The sequence below is a fragment of the Nothobranchius furzeri genome, chromosome 7 (assembly GCF_043380555.1).
Source record: "Nothobranchius furzeri strain GRZ-AD chromosome 7, NfurGRZ-RIMD1, whole genome shotgun sequence".
Lineage (NCBI taxonomy): Eukaryota > Metazoa > Chordata > Actinopteri > Cyprinodontiformes > Nothobranchiidae > Nothobranchius > Nothobranchius furzeri.
The window spans coordinates 57,159,937-57,177,250 of NC_091747.1; the positions used below are offsets into that span (position 1 = coordinate 57,159,937).

The 17,314-nt window shown below is 42.4% G+C and overlaps 1 protein-coding gene across 7 annotated transcripts in view; it reads right to left on the reverse strand.

Annotated features, from left to right (window-relative positions):
- Positions 1–17,314, reverse strand: part of ctnnd2a (catenin (cadherin-associated protein), delta 2a) — a 379,177-nt gene that overhangs the window by 62,318 nt on the left and 299,545 nt on the right. For all 7 annotated transcript variants that reach the window (XM_054751079.2, XM_070553234.1, XM_070553237.1 and 4 more), the window contains 3 exons: positions 16,607–16,789; positions 10,953–11,126; positions 8,091–8,241 (listed from right to left, as the gene is read on the reverse strand). In XM_054751079.2, the coding sequence (XP_054607054.2) occupies positions 8,091–8,241; positions 10,953–11,126; positions 16,607–16,789 (508 nt within the window). The remainder of the gene's footprint in view (positions 1–8,090; positions 8,242–10,952; positions 11,127–16,606; positions 16,790–17,314) is intronic.

A 17,314-nucleotide genomic window follows, 5' to 3' on the forward strand; every position in this document is an offset into this window, starting at 1 on the left:
ATTTAAAATGTCAGCTCCAAACTCAGAGCCGAGTTTTCATTTGTGTCTTTTTAGACTAAGAAGTAATTATGGATGCGAGCGAATAAAATATAGAAAGATCCCACAGACAATATTCATTTTTCTCTGTAAACAGCAATATTAGTCAGATTTCCGTTAAGATCAACACTTAATAATCAGTAAGTTCAAACTTTAATTAAAAAGCCAACAATTCATTTGCTCTTCTCGGACACACGGCTGTTCTCTAAACTTTTTTCACATTTTGCTTCCATTTTATTGAAGTTTGAAGCAGGCACATGGGTTTCTTCTTTGAATAAACAACATTTTCTTTGTTAGCTCTTCTCCAGAGAGAGATTAAAAAATCTATTATAGTCAGTTTCCTTTATTACCTCTTTGAATATCTACTAAATCTTGGCTTTCTTGTGGATTTTTTTGTGAGCTGCAGCACATCTTGGTTTTCTGAAAGCACGTTATCTTTCTGCAGCCGCGTGTGAAGGTTACCGGAACAAGAGTCGGCTTCTTCAAAACTGAGTCCACGCTTCTTGACAAAGAAGAATGGTGGAATAGTTCCTCTGGGTTGGGAGAAAGAGGTGGAGTTCAAGTATTTTGCGGTCTTGTTTAGAGATGATGACGGTAGGATGGCTCAGGGACTGACTGACAGCCCAGGGCTTCGTCTTCAGCAGTGAGGATGTTGCTCTGGTCTGCTTAGGTCCAAAAAAGGAACCGAGCCTACAGATGAAGCTCTTGTTTTATTGTTCCATCTACATCACTGCCCTCATTTGTGATCATGAGATTTAGATCTCACTGAAAATCATGAGATCTTGGATACATGTGGCTAAAAATGAGCTTCTTAAACTCAGCCTTACCGAGCCTTTCCACCAAATGCGTAAGCGTCGCGTGACGTCTGCAAAGCACAGTACGCAACAGTTAGCAGCTGTTATGTTAAATGGGTGCATTTCCACCGGCCGTAAAGTTTAATGTTTTGGATGCATCCCAGACGTGTAGAGATGTGCTCCTCTGCTAAATTTATGCTTCAAGTCTAAATTTTAAGCGCTACGCTTCCAGAACGCGTCAAGCTCAGCAGATCGGACAGACAGGAAGTCAAACACAAAGTGTAAAACATCCAGAAACGAAAAAAATAATGTATTTACCTGTGAAACCTTTGTAAGTCAAAAAGAAAATAAACCACAAATCTATGTAGCGCAAGAACTGTTGAAATCACTTGTGGTCTTGCAAAGCTCCGCTCATTTCTGACCTTGTGGGACCAGCGGCCTGCAGCGCCTTTGCTGCCATGAAGCTTTCCTGGTTGGAGATCGCGGGTAATCTGATCTAATAGGTTACTTGTTGCTTACGCGTTCAGTGGAAAGCCAGGGTGTCAGGTAAGGTCAAAAGCTCAGTTGGCGAGTGGAGAAAAGCCATATCCTTTCTGAACTGGGAATGCTTTGGAATCTACCAGGAGGAGCTGATGAGAGTTGTTGGAGAGAGTTTCCTCCTGGACCCGTTTCCTCCACAACCTGACCTTAGAAAAGTGGTGGAAAATGGGTGGAATAATGAATGTTATATCTGAACATCGTTGCTATTAGGGATGCACCGATGGATCGGCATTTGATCGTAATCGGCCGATAGCGCCCCTATCGGTTTTGATCGGAATTTTCAAAATAGATCAAAGCAAACCGATCAGGTAGGGTTGTCACGGTAACCAGTGTAGCGCTAAACCCCGGTAAAAAAAACAAAAAAGTTGACAATAATAACCGTCTTGTTTTTAAAAAAACTATATTATCTTGGTGGGTTTACCGTGGCTGCGGTGTAGGCGCGGTGACCCTTACCAGCCACCGTATCATCTGCAGAAGTTGCCGGCGGCACATACACGCTTTGTCTCGTCTCGTCTTCCTCCGCTTATCCGGGTCCGGGTCGCGGGGGCAGCATCCCAACTAGGGAGCTCCAGGCCGTCCTCTCCCCGGCCTTGTCCACCAGCTCCTCCGGCAGGACCCCAAGGCGTTCCCGGACCAGATTGGAGATGTAACCTCTCCAACGTGTCCTGGGTCGACCCGGGGGCCTCCTGCCGGCAGGACATGCCCGAAACACCTCCCCGGGGAGGCGTCCAGGAGGCATCCTGACCAGATGCCCAAACCACCTCAACTGGCTCCTTTCGATCCGGAGGAGCAGCGGTTCTACTCCGAGTCCCTCCCGAATGTCCGAGCTCCTCACCCTATCTCTAAGGCTGAGCCCGGCCACCCTACGGAGGAAACTCATTTCGGCCGCTTGTATCCGCGATCTCGTTCTTTCGGTCATTACCCAAAGCTCATGACCATAGGTGAGGATTGGGACGTAGATCGACCGGTAAATCGAGAGCCTGGCTTTCTGGCTCAGCTCCCTCTTCCCCACGACAGATCGGCTCAGCGTCCGCATCACTGCAGACGCCGAACCAATCCGCCTGTCGATCTCCCGATCCCTCCTACCCTCACTCGTGAACAAGACCCCGAGATACTTAAAGTCCTCCACTTGAGGTAGGACCTCTCCCCCGACCCGGAGGTGGCAAGCCACCCTTTTCCGCTTTGTTTACAACAAAACTTTCTTGAAGCTAAAGCTGAAATAATGGTCAAAGGAGGAGACGGCAACACTCAGGAGGACATTTATTATCCCTTAAAGAAGACAAAGTCGGAAGTACGGGCATATTTTAGATATTTGAAGAATGCCGAGGGAGTTTATAGAAGACGGGCGGCTATCCTGTTTGCAGCACGAGCAGAAAAAGTGTCTGTGAAAGGCAGCAACGCTTCAGATCTCATGACACATCTGCGTGACCATCACCCACAACTCTACAGTCAACGCAAGGCAAGCTAACGTTAGCGTTTTAGCTAAAATGCGTGATCCGAGGATTTGGGTCGAGGGAGAATGCAACGAGTCGCTATATCAAGCAGCCGCAGCGCCGCTACCTGCATATAAACCGTGTCGCGGACACCCCCATGTTGAAATGACGCTATGCATTACGGGGCTCCCAGGGGCAGATAAGAGTTGGTCTCTCTCCGAGAATAATTATGAATTTAACAACGATTACTGCCTGATGACATTTTCCCACATCTGCAAAGCTCACTGGAAGGACACAAACCGAGGACAATATTTTCCTGAAATACGGATTGCTCAAGTAAGGGTAAAAAAAAAAGTATCTGATTAGAAGGCTACTTGAGTACTGAGTATCATCTGATCTAATATTTTTAAATGATGACATCAAACAGACAAAATACGAAGTTATGGGCAAATATTGGTATTTTAAAGACGAAAGTGGAAAAATGTAAACAAATAAACAACAGCATTACAAAATAACACATTTTAGGCTAAATTTAGACACAAACTGAGGACAATATTTTCCTGATATACAGTGTTTATTTAATTGTGTGAAAATGTAGCACGTTTAAAAAAAATACCGCGATAATACCGAAAACCATGGTAATTTTGGTCAAAATAACCGTGAGGTTAAATTTTCACACCGTGACAACCCTAATACAGACCATTTTAGATTAGGTTACATTTCCTTTATTCCCAGATTATGTGGTTTGTAGCACTCATTATAATGTAGAAAATTTCTGGCCAATCCACGTGATCGGTATCGGTGATCGGTATCGGTGATCAGCATTCTTTGATATCGGTATCGGTGATCGGCAGCAAAAAACCTGATCGGTGCATCCCTAGTTGCTATACCTCCTTAATAAAGCCAATTTAAAGTCAGGCACATCTACAGACAGCCTGGTGCTGCTGCAGAATTTAATTCAGACGCATATTTACATTCCTGAATAGCATCTGCATGTTACTTTCTACTAAAATATATTTAGATTTATTAGATTAGAAAATGTGATACTTTTTAATTGATTTGTTTGTCAGATTGAAACGCCGATCAGTGCACAAAAGGAATGTTTCACAGTTGGTTAAATTCAGTGTTCAAAAACGGATTCAGCTTCAGGAATTTTGTGTTTCCGCTGAAGTTTTACGGACATTTTAGCATGAAAATAAGGTGGAAATCCTCTCGGCCATGAATCAACAGCACCTTTCGGCCTTTGGCTGACCGTGACTGCATCAGTATCAGCAGGACGGTGTGGAGATGTTTAATAACCCGAATTGGCTTCACTGAAGGACTGGAATGACCAGTTACAGACTGAAGGCAGAGGGGAAAATTATCTCTGCCTGACCCAAACACAGTCTTGTTATCCTAAATCTGATGCCAAGGCAGCCTTGGAGTTGCAAATAATCATCCCCCACGAAGGAAGGAATGCAGACAGGTTGCTGTGGAAACCCCCAACCCCCCCCCACCCCCCCTTGCCTTCAGATTGTGGACTTCACAGCAAGGCCATCAACCTGCAGGAATGTGCTCTATGCTCCACCCAAGATCTCGCTCCCTCCTGTGGACACAGCTGGCTGAGCGCCGCACATGGCTGCTGGCCCTGGATAAAACAGGATCCCAGCTCCCCTCCCTATCGGAGTCTCATGTTGTGAATGTTGAAGTTCGTGCTTATGTGTTTTTTATTATTATTATTTTTTTTGCATAGTACAGCTACGCCCTGTTGGGAGTAAAGCCTGGTTTATGCTTCTCCGTCAGCTCCGCAAGGGACAGACACGCACGGATTGATGGAAGCGTTTTGCTCTCATACTTCTCCGCCTCCTGGAGAGTGTTGCAAAGCAATTGCCCGGCAGGACAACAGAGGGCGTAGCGCTGTTCTGTGGTATCCTGTCATGTATCGGTCCAAGATCGTGTGTTTATATTGTGTTTTTTGTGTTTATATGAGACTTTTAACACGGACATATTTGTCTCTCATTCTCCCACCTCTTCATGCGCTCCCCACCTCTAAACCCACGTTTCCTGTCATTTCCGTCCACAAATAAAACACTTGCTGCGCATCTTTTCACTCCTCCAGTCACGGGAGGATTAAACGTTCATATTTTTAGAGTTTTTTCACGAGGTATTCTTCAAGCTTCTCCGTGTCTGCCGCTAGTTATCCTCGGCTCTCTTTGCTATGGCGGCGCTGTAAACAACAGCGGCGTCCTGACCAATCACAAGCTTGCGTAATCCGTCCCGTTCGACGGATGTTTAAAAAAGTGGGCTCGACTCCGTACATACTTGCGTGCCTGCCGGAGCCCTACGCAAGAACAGATAATGGCGTTGCGTGTGCTCCGCACTGACGCAGACGGAGAAGCATAAATCAGGCTTAACTCTGGTATGCCTTTTTTTCCCCTCCCCCCAACTTATCCTCATGTAATTCCTTTTCATCTATTAAGGTAGCGCAACTCGGGTTGCGAATGACTGCAGTCGCCAATTCTTGTCATGTGTCTTGCCCATGTATGTCTGATCTCTGAATTGTGTGTACTGAAACTCTGTTTCGTTTCTCTGTATGTCTTGCACATGTGGTAGAAATAACAATAAATGCTTCTTCTTCTTCTTAAAAAAACCACATCGGTCGACCTCTTGTTGCTTTTAGACATTCTGACCCACAAAGTCCTGCAGGTTCCTCGTAAAAAGCCTCACATTTCATTCCAGGCTCTTAAATACAGGTCCAGGTTGTCTTCTTAAGTTTCAGCAGAACTTCCCAGGAAGTGGATTACATCATCACCATCACTATTGCTCCACCCGGGATGCTTTTCTGGATCTTGAGTCAAAATAAAGCGCCTGACTCTGATGCCTCCACTGGCTTGGCAGGCTGTTGATCCTCCTATTTGTACAAGACGGGGCCTTCAGAGTAACACTCTTCACGTTTAGATAAACATTCGTGTAGACGAGCTTTAGCTGTCTCTGTGAAACATGATACAACCCCCGTCTGTGTTACCAACATAAAGCATTAACTCTAGCTGGAATAATTAGAGTGGATCACAATACTTAAACACGGGCAGTTAAGCTTATCAGACAGAGTGAATTTGAACTAAAGGCGGCTTCAAACGAAACCCTTCAGCTACTGAAGTGTGAAGGAGGTAGGTGGTGATTGAGGACAGTTAGACTAACTTTTATTGGCATTTTAAACTTAGTCACAAGATTACATTTACAGTGTACTTTTAAAAAAATGTCAACTAAATGATAATCCAAGCAGTTTTTTTCTGCTTTTCCAACTGATCTGCAGGTCTGACACGTTACCCTTCCAACACGTAAATAGGTCAAACTACAATTTGAATGAAATACTCAGTGATTTACTCTAATTTTCCAGTCAATTTGCAAGTAATAAAATTATTCAACCAGCACCCATTTCTGCCATTCCCTCCTTTGTGTCACTTCATCATTGTTTTAAAGAAGCTAATGGTTTTAATGGGAAAATGCAACTATTACATCTAATATTCATGAGCTGAGGATATTTGTTGGCGTTTCTAAAGAAAACGCCACATTTGACTTGTTGAAAAGGTCATCTGAAAAGGACAGTTGAACAAATGAAGGAATGCATTTGCATGTATTTATTTTCATAAAGTGATTCTCAGTCAGACAAAAAAACATTGCAGTACAAATGATTGTTTTCTAAAAGACGTTCAGAGAAAAAAAAGCTATTGTGGCATTTAGAAAAGTAAAACTTTAAACCTGCTAATTTTCTTACTACCACAGTTTGATGAGATAAAGTCAAAGGGAACTAAAAGGACCACATTTATTTCTGAGTCGGGTGATTTTTCTTAACTGAAAAATGTGACGTGTGTGGGATTTATCAAACTGTGAAGGTTTTTTTTATTTTATTATGTACTTCCCCTTCATTTACATGCTAATACATTTGCAGATGTATTTATTAAAACATTTATGAATAAAATTTTTTTAAAAAGAAAAAAAAGAAAAAGAAAAAGAAAACACTCTAATTATGCTTTAATCTGCTGCCGCGTGTCAGCCAGCCCACAGCAGGGGGGCGCGTTGAGCTTTGGAGGCACGGTTCCTTGTTGTTCCGCAACAAGAAACAACAACAACTTCCTGCAAACCCGAGATATGTTTCAGTAGCCTTTAGTGCAACATAGGATGGGTGCCACGGTTGCTATGGAAACCACTCAGCCCACATTGAATTTGTGATTGTTAGAGATAGTGGCCGCAGAGATTAACGTGTACTGGTCTGTTTAGATGATGAATCTGGATATTTCTGGACACACGCACACGCACACACACACGCACACACACACACACACGCACACACACACACGCGCACACACACACACACACGCGCACGCACACTCACACGCACACACACACGCACACACACACACACACCTTTGACTCGCAGCTGCAACTACTACTTTTTATTAATCTTATTTGTCCAATTGTCAAAAGCATATTTCATTTCAGCTAAAGCAATAATCACAAGCTACAATCTGGCTCTGCAGTTCAACTTGAAAATAATCTAAAAATAGCACATAAAAATGCTAGCTCAGGGACCTTTTATACTTTCAACAGATGATAGATAAAGAACACCGTTTTCACACCACATGAAGCTTAAATGAATGTTTCATCCAATATATCAAAGTTTTCACCTCCCTGTAAATTTATTTTGTTTTTGCAATTTTACAACTTCAGTATCAGACAAAGACAACCTGGATAAATATAAAATACAGTTTATAAATAATAACTTCATTTATTACAGGGGACACATTGTGCCTTTTATGAAGTTAAAATAGTTTTATGGTTGATACAAAATATTTTCATGAAGTTCTTTGCATCAAATCCCTCTCACGTAAAGCAATTTCAGCAGTTTTATTCTGTATGTTTTCAGTACCTTCCAGAATGAGCTGTTTCAGGGCTCTGTCACTTGAAGAAAACAAGCAGGAGCTGGCCACGCCCACCCCTATGCAGCTTACTCAAGTTTTTCTTTGCCTTTTGCTAAAATTTGTTTTCTAGTCTGAAACATAATGATATGCTGATCTGAGAGACAAAAACAAACAGCAGAGGCATTTTACTTCACAACAATGTGCTTTTTAAAAATATATTTAATTTGATAAAATCTACTGGGAGTATCTGTTAAACATGTTTGTTTTTGTCAAATCCCTCAGCGAAAACAAATACCCCAAAACAACAGTAAGTGTCACACATTTCTTTGGTTTAAAAATAACCTATAAATGCCAGAAATGGGCTCTCAGAACAGCTCTTATCTACTCACCAATAAGCTCCTTGTTCCTGATGTCCAGAGCCATGTTTCTGAGAGCGGTGGCGACAGCACACACCACCTTGTCGTTGTCTATCCTCAGTAACTCCACCAGAATAGGGAGGCCCTTCTCCTTACGGACGGCAGCTCGAATGTACACCGACCACTGATGAGGAGGACACGGGTGTAAAATAGAAAATAGAAACGAAAGCAATGAAGTCGTAAACTATCTCAATGTGTCTGTGCACTGTGGATCTCACACACAAAACAAGGAAAGACAATGCTTTGTATAACGCTTTGGAGAAATAATCCACCCTGAGAGGAAAACACATGTCAATGCCAGGATTTAAATGTGCAGAGTGTAGCGCGTGCCAGAAGTGGAAGCAGTTCTGTTTTCAAAGCTAGGTGAGTGTGCACACACACTAACACACAAGGACACTTACAGGACACGCGTGCAGCGTGACACCGAAACAGAAAGTGTGATATCCTGAAGACCACCTGCTTCTACCATTTTCCTCCCTCTTTCATTGATTTTTCTAGAGCCCTTCTCTTCCATCTCCCTCACACTCTACCTCTCTCTGTCCACTCTGCTATCAATGGAAACACTTATCTAATCACAATCAGTTACAAGCACACATCTCTGCAGGACTGATGAAGCCCACTCTCATCCTCTGTGTCTGTCTTGTGTCCACATTTACTCAGAAAGCAACATGGCTTCTTGGTGAGGATCTTTGATTTATCTAAAAATAGATACAAGTGGTCATTTTCTCTTTTAGTCTGCTTACAATCAGACCTGTTGGTGCAATTTTAATATTATAGCTTCCTGTGAAACTCTTTCAAAACAAATTTGCCTTCGTGATCTTCTGACAAGACCGAGACCACTGTTACGTGCAAAGCGCTTTTGCTGGCAGTTTCTATAACTGTTTTCCTTTCCAGGTTCAAGTGACCTGCTACGCTGAGGTGAACCTTCCCTTTTTGTCCGTGATTGGCTGCTGTGTACCTGGTTGCCCAGTTAGCTGCGGAGCCTGCCTTTAAATAGCCTACACCTGGTGGGAACTGCAGCCATTTTGTTCTGATCCTGCCTTTGAGCCCAGAGCTTGTTTTTCCCTGCTGTTTAGTTGTAAAGTTGAACCTTAAGTCCTTTTAAAGCTGGTTGCCAGGTATGTGGTGGGAAGGTTGTGGACCAGGTAAGATGGGGTACCCTTTACTTCTGCACACGTAGTATCTGGATGTCTAAAAACACTAGGTAAGCGTGGGTAGTACCTCCCTTGTACTGGTTTTTGAATTCCATTTTGTAGATAAGTAAGTTAGGATTTTCCTTCTCTTTTTTTTCAAGGTTAAGAGTTCAGTTAGGGTGTGTTTTGTCTTATTTATTTCATTTATTTGGTCAACCCACAGGTCCCTTCTTTCCCCCCACATTTCTTTTTTAATATACACAATCTTCAGCAAATACACTTTTTGCTCTTTTTGCCTCCAGACGTTGGCTGTTGCCCGACGCCGTTTCCTTTTTCTTGGATTGAATAATTTTCTCTGTTTTTTGAGCATTTCAACTACAAGCAAATGTATTGCTTCCAAGCAATAATATACAGTGTAGAACATACAAATTAAAGGGTTAAATCTGCTAAAAGGCAGAAGGTTGCTACAGTCAACAAATTTAATAATATTGCTTTGTGTGACTTTGCTTTGAGTAAAAGTGAGTTTATTCTCTGTGGGTTTACTCAAACGTTACACTCCACAACACTCGGTTTGAATCTAATGGACATTCAACTTGACTTTGCAGATTGGTGTTCCCATCTTAGAAACACTTTTGTGGATCAGAAATCCTTCAGTGTTCATCACTCACTGAGATTTCAAACGATGGACAAAAACAAATGAACCTGTAGTTTTACAGAGACTGGCACCCATGAGAAGAGTCTGTCGATGTTAAAGGTGTGGATCACTTATTTAATCAGTACTTTTGCTGTGGTCTCTGCTGAATGAATGATGAATGCTTGGTAAGTCGTACTCTGGGAAAACAAATGGCATACCCGGTACGCCTGTTTCAGGAAGTAATAGTCAGCCACTTCAGAGGAAAGCTTCAGACGGCAGGATTTGGAGTCTTATTTCCTGATAATTGGACATCTCACCTCTGATTGGCTAATAGCAACACAACTCCACCACTGACAGCATTTGCTTTAAAACGTTGATGTTTTATCTCCACACATAACACAAAGATGGGGGAGTTCTGCTGTGTGGTGGAGTAGCTAGTAGCAGTTAGCTTCTACTAGCCGAGACGTTCGCTGCGGTTTTGCGGCCGCTAAACCAACAACAGTCTTCCCTGTTTCAAGTGAAGATGGGTGAGTCCACGAATGCTAAGTGACAGTGTGATGTCACACTGTCAGGCTTTTCTAATCCTAAAGTTTCACCATCTATTTTCTATCAGAAGCTACTGCAGGTGACAGGTGTAGGAGACTATTTTCATGTTGAGCCTGCATAAAAAACTCAGTGGCTGATTATAATCAGAAATAATAATTAAAAATGTGGTTTTTCAGTGTTCCACACCTTTAACAAAAGATGTTCATTCCTATCTCGTTGTCTTTTGCATGTGAGTTTCAGCAGGAGGAAGGGAGGGGGTGGCTGTGTGTTATGTGCTTGGGCATGTGAGGGCAGTGATGCAGAGTGGGATTGTATTGGTTAATACTGATTATCACCAATAACAGCTATATTAAAGCTGCAATGGTATATTTGGAAAACAAATTAGCTTAAAACATTTGCTATACAGATAATGCATGACAAATCACTTCTAGCTTAACCTGCGACTTCCATAACAAAAGCACATTTTTATGTTGCCATGTTTTAAATTTTCTTTTCAAATGAAACATGGTTGTTTGTGGTTACCTTCCAGCTGCCCGCAGCCAGGTTCTGTAGCGCTCCGGCCGCGCCTTCGAGCGTGTCTGGATTAGAGCATTCGGAGAGCAGGGTGAGGTAGGGCTTGACGATGGTGGGGTGCCACAGCATCTGAACCCCTTTGGGAGGCTCTGCTGTGTCTGGAAAGGGACTCACACCATCCCACTGAAAAGGAAGAGAGAAAATCATTCTGAGTAACAAACATTACAGCATATCTGAACTAATAAGTGTCAGCTACTTCCAGAATATCTGATTTCAACTGATGTAAATCTAAAAGATCTCCACACTGTCACACATATATTGAATTAAATGATATTTTCCCAAAGGGAAAATGTTTTCTTATGGATCAATAAACATATTACATCTTATAATCAGGATACAGAGTAACTCAGGGCAGGAATCACCTCTAGAGGTGAAGAAGTCTCCGACTAAACACATTCGATCGTTTAATCACTTTGTTGTGGAGGCGGTGAGCTGTGTTGTCTGTTATATTTAACAGTTTGCACAACGTTCTTATTTGTTCAATCAGCCGAAGAAGATCCAGAGCACTCTCCAGCGCACAAGCCAGCCTTCTCCATTAGTTTGGTGAGTTATGCTGCCACGGGTAACAGATGTTAGAAACACGGAGATGCACGAAGGCGTACTGCACATTTTTGTTTCAACTCTGCAACACACCTGATTTCTATCAGCAGGTCATTTCTGCAGAGTCCGATGGGCTGCTGCACAGAGGATTCAAGCACTGAATCTGGTGTGCTGGAGCAGAGAAACCACAAAAACATGCCCTCCAGGCCCCTGGCATACAGTAAGAACAGGATTTACTGGCCTGTTTAAGGTGATTTTGTTTCAAAGTTAAGCCATAGTTTAGCTTTCTACTCAGGAAGGCTTTCTCCGAGAGTTAAATGTCTAGAAAAATATTTAGTAGATCTTTCTTTATCTTTGTTTTGTGTATTTCTGATGGAACTAAGTTAGGAAGAGCAAATGAAAGGAAAACTTCTGGATCTCAACACTGAATGACGTTTTTTAAATCATATCAGAAATTCCTCTTTCACCAACTTTCCCTCTTTTCTTAGTTTGGTGCCATCCCTTTCTCCCCTTCGACACGTTCAGCTCTGCTGCGCTGATTTCCCTCCTCTCTCTTGTCTCAGAGTAAACTGGGCTAAGGTGCGCACTCTGAGACGGAACGGGCATGTTCCTTTATCGATACGTAGCATCTCTGATCACAACATATCAAAGGTTTCTCAAAGTTTGAAGTAAGCAGAGACACAGAAGCACAAATACTCAGCTAACTTTAATCACATTCCAAATTCTGAAGACTTTTGATCCTAGAAAATAAAAAAAGCTAACTTGCTAAGCTGTGTTCACAAACGTTAAAAAACATAACATGATCTTTAATTTATTTGTAAATCTTGAGCAACAGTGTTCGTGTGGGTTCAGGAAAGGCTGCAGGTGGATTAAATACTCTAAAGGTTCAGAAAGCTAGAAGCCTTGTGCCCACACGTTCCAGTATCCATTAGAAATGTTCAGGTCCAGTTCAGGGACCCACACTGCTTGCTGTCATTCAAATTCTAACCTCCAATAAATAATTGAAGACTACATTACTGTTTCTGTCTCTCAAGACCCTTTTCCTCCTCTTGCCGGGTTATTTCTCTCATCATTCCAATCTCTTTCTCAGATTTGATCCCGTCTCGCCTGCGGTTATTCATCTCTCTCCCCAGTGGGTCTGCTAGTGAAGACCACCCCCAGTTTCTTCTTTGTAGTAAATTAAACTTGTCCCAGGTTCTGTCCAACACCTTGTGTGACAAGAGTTTCCTTAAATGTATCACACAAGTTTGAATCCCAGTTACCAGAATAAACCAGTTTTTGAAAGACGGCTGTTTCTGTCTACAACTCTGTGATCCAATCAAAATGTTCTGAAAGCGTTGGTACTGGTCCATGACGCTGTCCACTGCTGATTGCAGCCTGGGCTGGACAGGTGGTCCCCCTGGTTCTTCTCTTCTGTGACGAGGGACATCCCGAGTGCACTTCCACTTACGGCAACACCTCTAACTCTACCACAGCAATACTTCAATAAAAACGACGAGGCAGTGACTCGGTTTAACTTGATTTGTATAGAAGAAAGCAGAGACATGATAAAGAGTAGAAAAACAGGTTCTAGACTCTTTGGATTGATTCCAGAAAGTAGCTGGAGCTTCTGCTGACATCATCAAATAGGCCTTTTCCAACAGCACTACTCAGCCTATAACAGCTCGGTACAGCTTGGGTTAACTCAGCTCACTTCAGTGCAGTTTTCCCTGCCAGCTGCATGACAAAAAGTGGGCGCGTCCCTCTTACTGCGCGGGGGCACTCTTGGGAGTTGAAATGATCCAACAAAAGGATGGTGCGCTTTTGACTTTGTGAAAAAATGGCTAATTTGCAAAAGGAAAATAGTCCCCAAACTGAAGAAAACAACTAAAATATTGAGAAAAATAAATACAAAAGAAAAATCTGCCTTTCGGTTATGAATCATGAGAATGTAATTGATGTTTTGTGTGCATTAAAAAAATTACTAAACTGTCAAACAGCACTACCAAATGAGATTTGATGAGTGGAAAAAATAACTCGTCATTAATGAAGTTTCTATTAAATTTGTTTAATTATGTAAATTATAATTATAAAACTTTGAGAAATGGGAACAAATAATAAAAACTCAAGACTTTTAAACCCAGCTTGATGAGCACACTGTGATCCGTGATGTTCCTGTTTCATTTTACTGTTGAAAGCAGGACTTCCTCCTGCTTCATCTTTAAAAGCTGCTCTGCTAATTCACTGTTTTCCACCCATGAGGGTTCATTTGTGAACAGATAATAAGGAAAACATGTCAAAAAGCTGAAATGTGACATTGTAAAGGGACAAATAATACAGGAGAATTGTGATTATTACATTTATGTGGGGTATGTTTTATGTATCATGGTCATTATTGCTGTATTGGCTCAGATGAGACATGGATTTATTGAGATTTCATACTGAAAGATGCTGTTCCACTCATTTGATGAGGTGTTAAATACATTTTGTTAAGCTTCTGTAAGTTTGGAACGATCTGAAGTGAATTTATGATAGTTCCACTTCCCTGCTGAGTTTACTTCCTCGGGACATTTCACAGGTTGAAATCATTTATAGAATTGGAGCTTCGTAGAACAATATTCTGTCTTTATCTCACTAAATGATAATGAAGATAAAGTCCAGGGGTCTCATTTGTCAAACATTGCGTAGAATCCTTACTAAAACCGTACTTAAGCTCAGCAAAAAAAAAAAAAAAAGTATTTACGCCAAGTAGGTTTGTGATCTATCAAACATGGAGTACGCTTCATAAATCAGAGACTAATGAGAATGTTTCTCAGCTGCTTTTTAGTCACATCCCGCCCTCACCACGCCCACTTACTGCCATAAATAGTCAATGCAAAGTGCCTTGTGGACCTCATGCATCTACATAAGCCGGCTTGTTGCAGCATTTCGACCACGACCGCAGATCAAGGAAGCGCTATTTCACAAGCAGAAATTGAGGTACCTGTGGGTGAGGTGGAGAAATGAAAGGAAGTGCTTTGCAAAACAAATAAGAGAAAATCCGCGGAGTGGCACAGCGTTGCTGAAGCCGTCAATGCTGAGTTCTTCAGAGAGATCTGTGGCAGATATAAAAAAAATGGTCCAATCGGGATTCAATCCCTAGACTCCCAGGTGAAAGTCAAGCAAGCTAACCAGTCAGCCAAACGGAGATCTCCCTTTTCTAAGTTGCCAGGGGCCAGGGCGCATGATCAATCGGGTCACAGTGACAGGACACACACACACACACTGCCACACACGCATGACATTCTGTCTCAATCTGTCCCCATGCTGATATTCTGCATTCCGTATTCTGCGCTTCAGGCTGTGTGTGCGCGCACTCGTGTGTGAGTGTGGTTATTTCTGCTTCTTCCCTCAGTTCATTTGTTTCACCTGTGCCCAGTTCCCCACTTACCTGTTCCTCGTCTCCTAATCACCCAGCCCCTGTGTATATAACCCTGTTTGTGTCTCTCAGTGTTTATCGGTCCATTGTCGTTGTCAGTGTTGTTCTGTTCCTCCTCGTGAAACTCTGGGTTTTGCTCATCAACGAGCTTTTTGTTTTTGTCAGTCGGGTTACTGACTTTAGGCTTGGCTTCCTGCCCTTTTTGGATTTTTGGACATTGACTCCTAATAAAAGGATTTTACGTTTTACTACGCTCCTGCCTTGTGTCGTTCTGGGTTTCTGCATCTTGGGTCTTGACCTCCTCCTGGCTCAAACGTGACATACGCAGTTTTCCGACCCCATTTTGTGCGTAAGCAAGCTTGATAAATGAGGCCCCGGACCTTCCCCTCAGATATCCAGATATGTATCATACTAGTTAAAACATTTACAAAAAATCCCTTCACATCAAATCTTGTGAACTTTTGAATTTGGGGTCCTGTAAATCAAACAACGGTCTACACAGTAGTGTGGCTTCTTCTCCAGATATTCTGGCTACCTTTCTGAGTCCAGATGTGTTGGGTTTGTGATGGACTGGTGACCCATTGGCCATGGGCCGCTGGGATAGACAACAGAACTTTTGTGACCCTAAACAATATAAAGCGGCTGCAGAAAATGGGTCTCATTACATTGAAGTATAAAATAATAGCGATAAAGAAAATAATTAGCTAGCTTTGTCCATCTTAGATTGGATCCATTGGTAAAAGCACCTTTCCCATTTCGGAGACAACTATTTAAATGCTGACAATCATGTTTTATAGGGTTTTGTATAATATCTCCGCTTGTATGTCTCTACTGCCTCTATAAACACCCCAAACATGGAATAAAATGTTCATGTTTTTTGTTGTTTGGTTTGAGAACTTGTGGGCCTAAAACAAGCCATTTCAACAAGTACCAGTTTGTGATGTCACAAATGGGAAAACTAGCATAGAACCACCAGTCACGTGCAAGAGAGAGTTACTACCAAAGGGGCAGCAGCTCTAGTCTGAGCCCTTCGAAGTTATTAGATCTTCTGAGCTTGTAGCAGCCAGAGTGAGGGATGGGTGGGCGTGGCCAGCTCCAGCTTATTTTCTCGCAGAGACTTGAAACAGGGTATTTTGGAAGGTACTGAAACTGTCAAGGATAGACATGCTGAAATTGATTCATGTGAGAGGGACTTTATGCACCCCCTAGTGTCCGTTTAGTAGAACCAAAAGCAAAACTTATCTCCTCGCTGTTTGTTCGTCATTTTAACACCTTAATCTGAAAGCTGAAATGTCTCCCCAGCCTTCATTAGTGTCTACAGGAACGATTCATCACTAAATTAAACACATCCGCTGTGTTTATGATCCAAACCATGCAGGAAACGTGCCAGAACCAGACTGCAGCGCCAGGTATGTCACCTCAGTTAGTTCCAGGTCCAACAGACTGGACCGGCACTCTGAAGTTGCAAATGCAGTATTTTGCCCACAGAGGGCAGTGGTGGTCTGGGCTACATTTCATTAATCCTGAAAAGGGCAATTTTAGCACGTACTGGTTTAAGAAAATAATTTAAAAATGTGAAAAAGTTTCAAAGTATCCCTTTAAAACATTTGAAGAATGTTCATAGTATGTCTCGCATAAGCTCCTCAACTTCTGTCATCATCCTTACTTGGTCAGCTCCCTTCTTTTTCTTTTTCTTTTTCCCCCAGCAGCCGGAGCTCTCTCCCTCACTGCCGTTGGCATCACAAAGCAGCCCATCCAGCTCCTCCAGACCACCCTGCTGGCCATGGGAAGTCTCGGCAGCCAATCTGTACGACAGGTTCCTCAGGATACAAACACAGTTCTCCACCGTCTGGAGATAAAGAAAGTTGAGAGGAAGTGAAGAGAAGACGGGGGTTGAGGGGTGAATAAAATGAGTGAGAAAGTTGAAATGGAAGATTGTGTTTGATGCCATTTACAGAAAAACAACCTGGCATGAAAACAGATGAAGTTCAAAGTCAAAGCACAGTTGAAAAGGAAAAAAAAAAATAAACACCCACTCGCACACTTTAAATCTACAACTCTCCTGATAACACCCATGAGCAAAACAGATGGAGCCACTGAGACCAAGTAAAGCAGAAGCAGGAAACCATAATCATCCAGGTAAGACACTTCTGCATTTTCTTAGTGCTGACTTTCAGATAAGTTTAGAAAAAGCAACTTCAAGCAAATGAGGAAAAATGACAAACCCAATACATTATCACACACCTCATTTAACATCCAGTTTAGAGGCGAACCCAGCAGCCGCCGAGCTCACAAGGAAGTGTGCGTCTACATGAGCAAAGCCATGTCCTACAATGTTTGCTGTTTATTCATAAGCGTGCACTTTACTGACGGC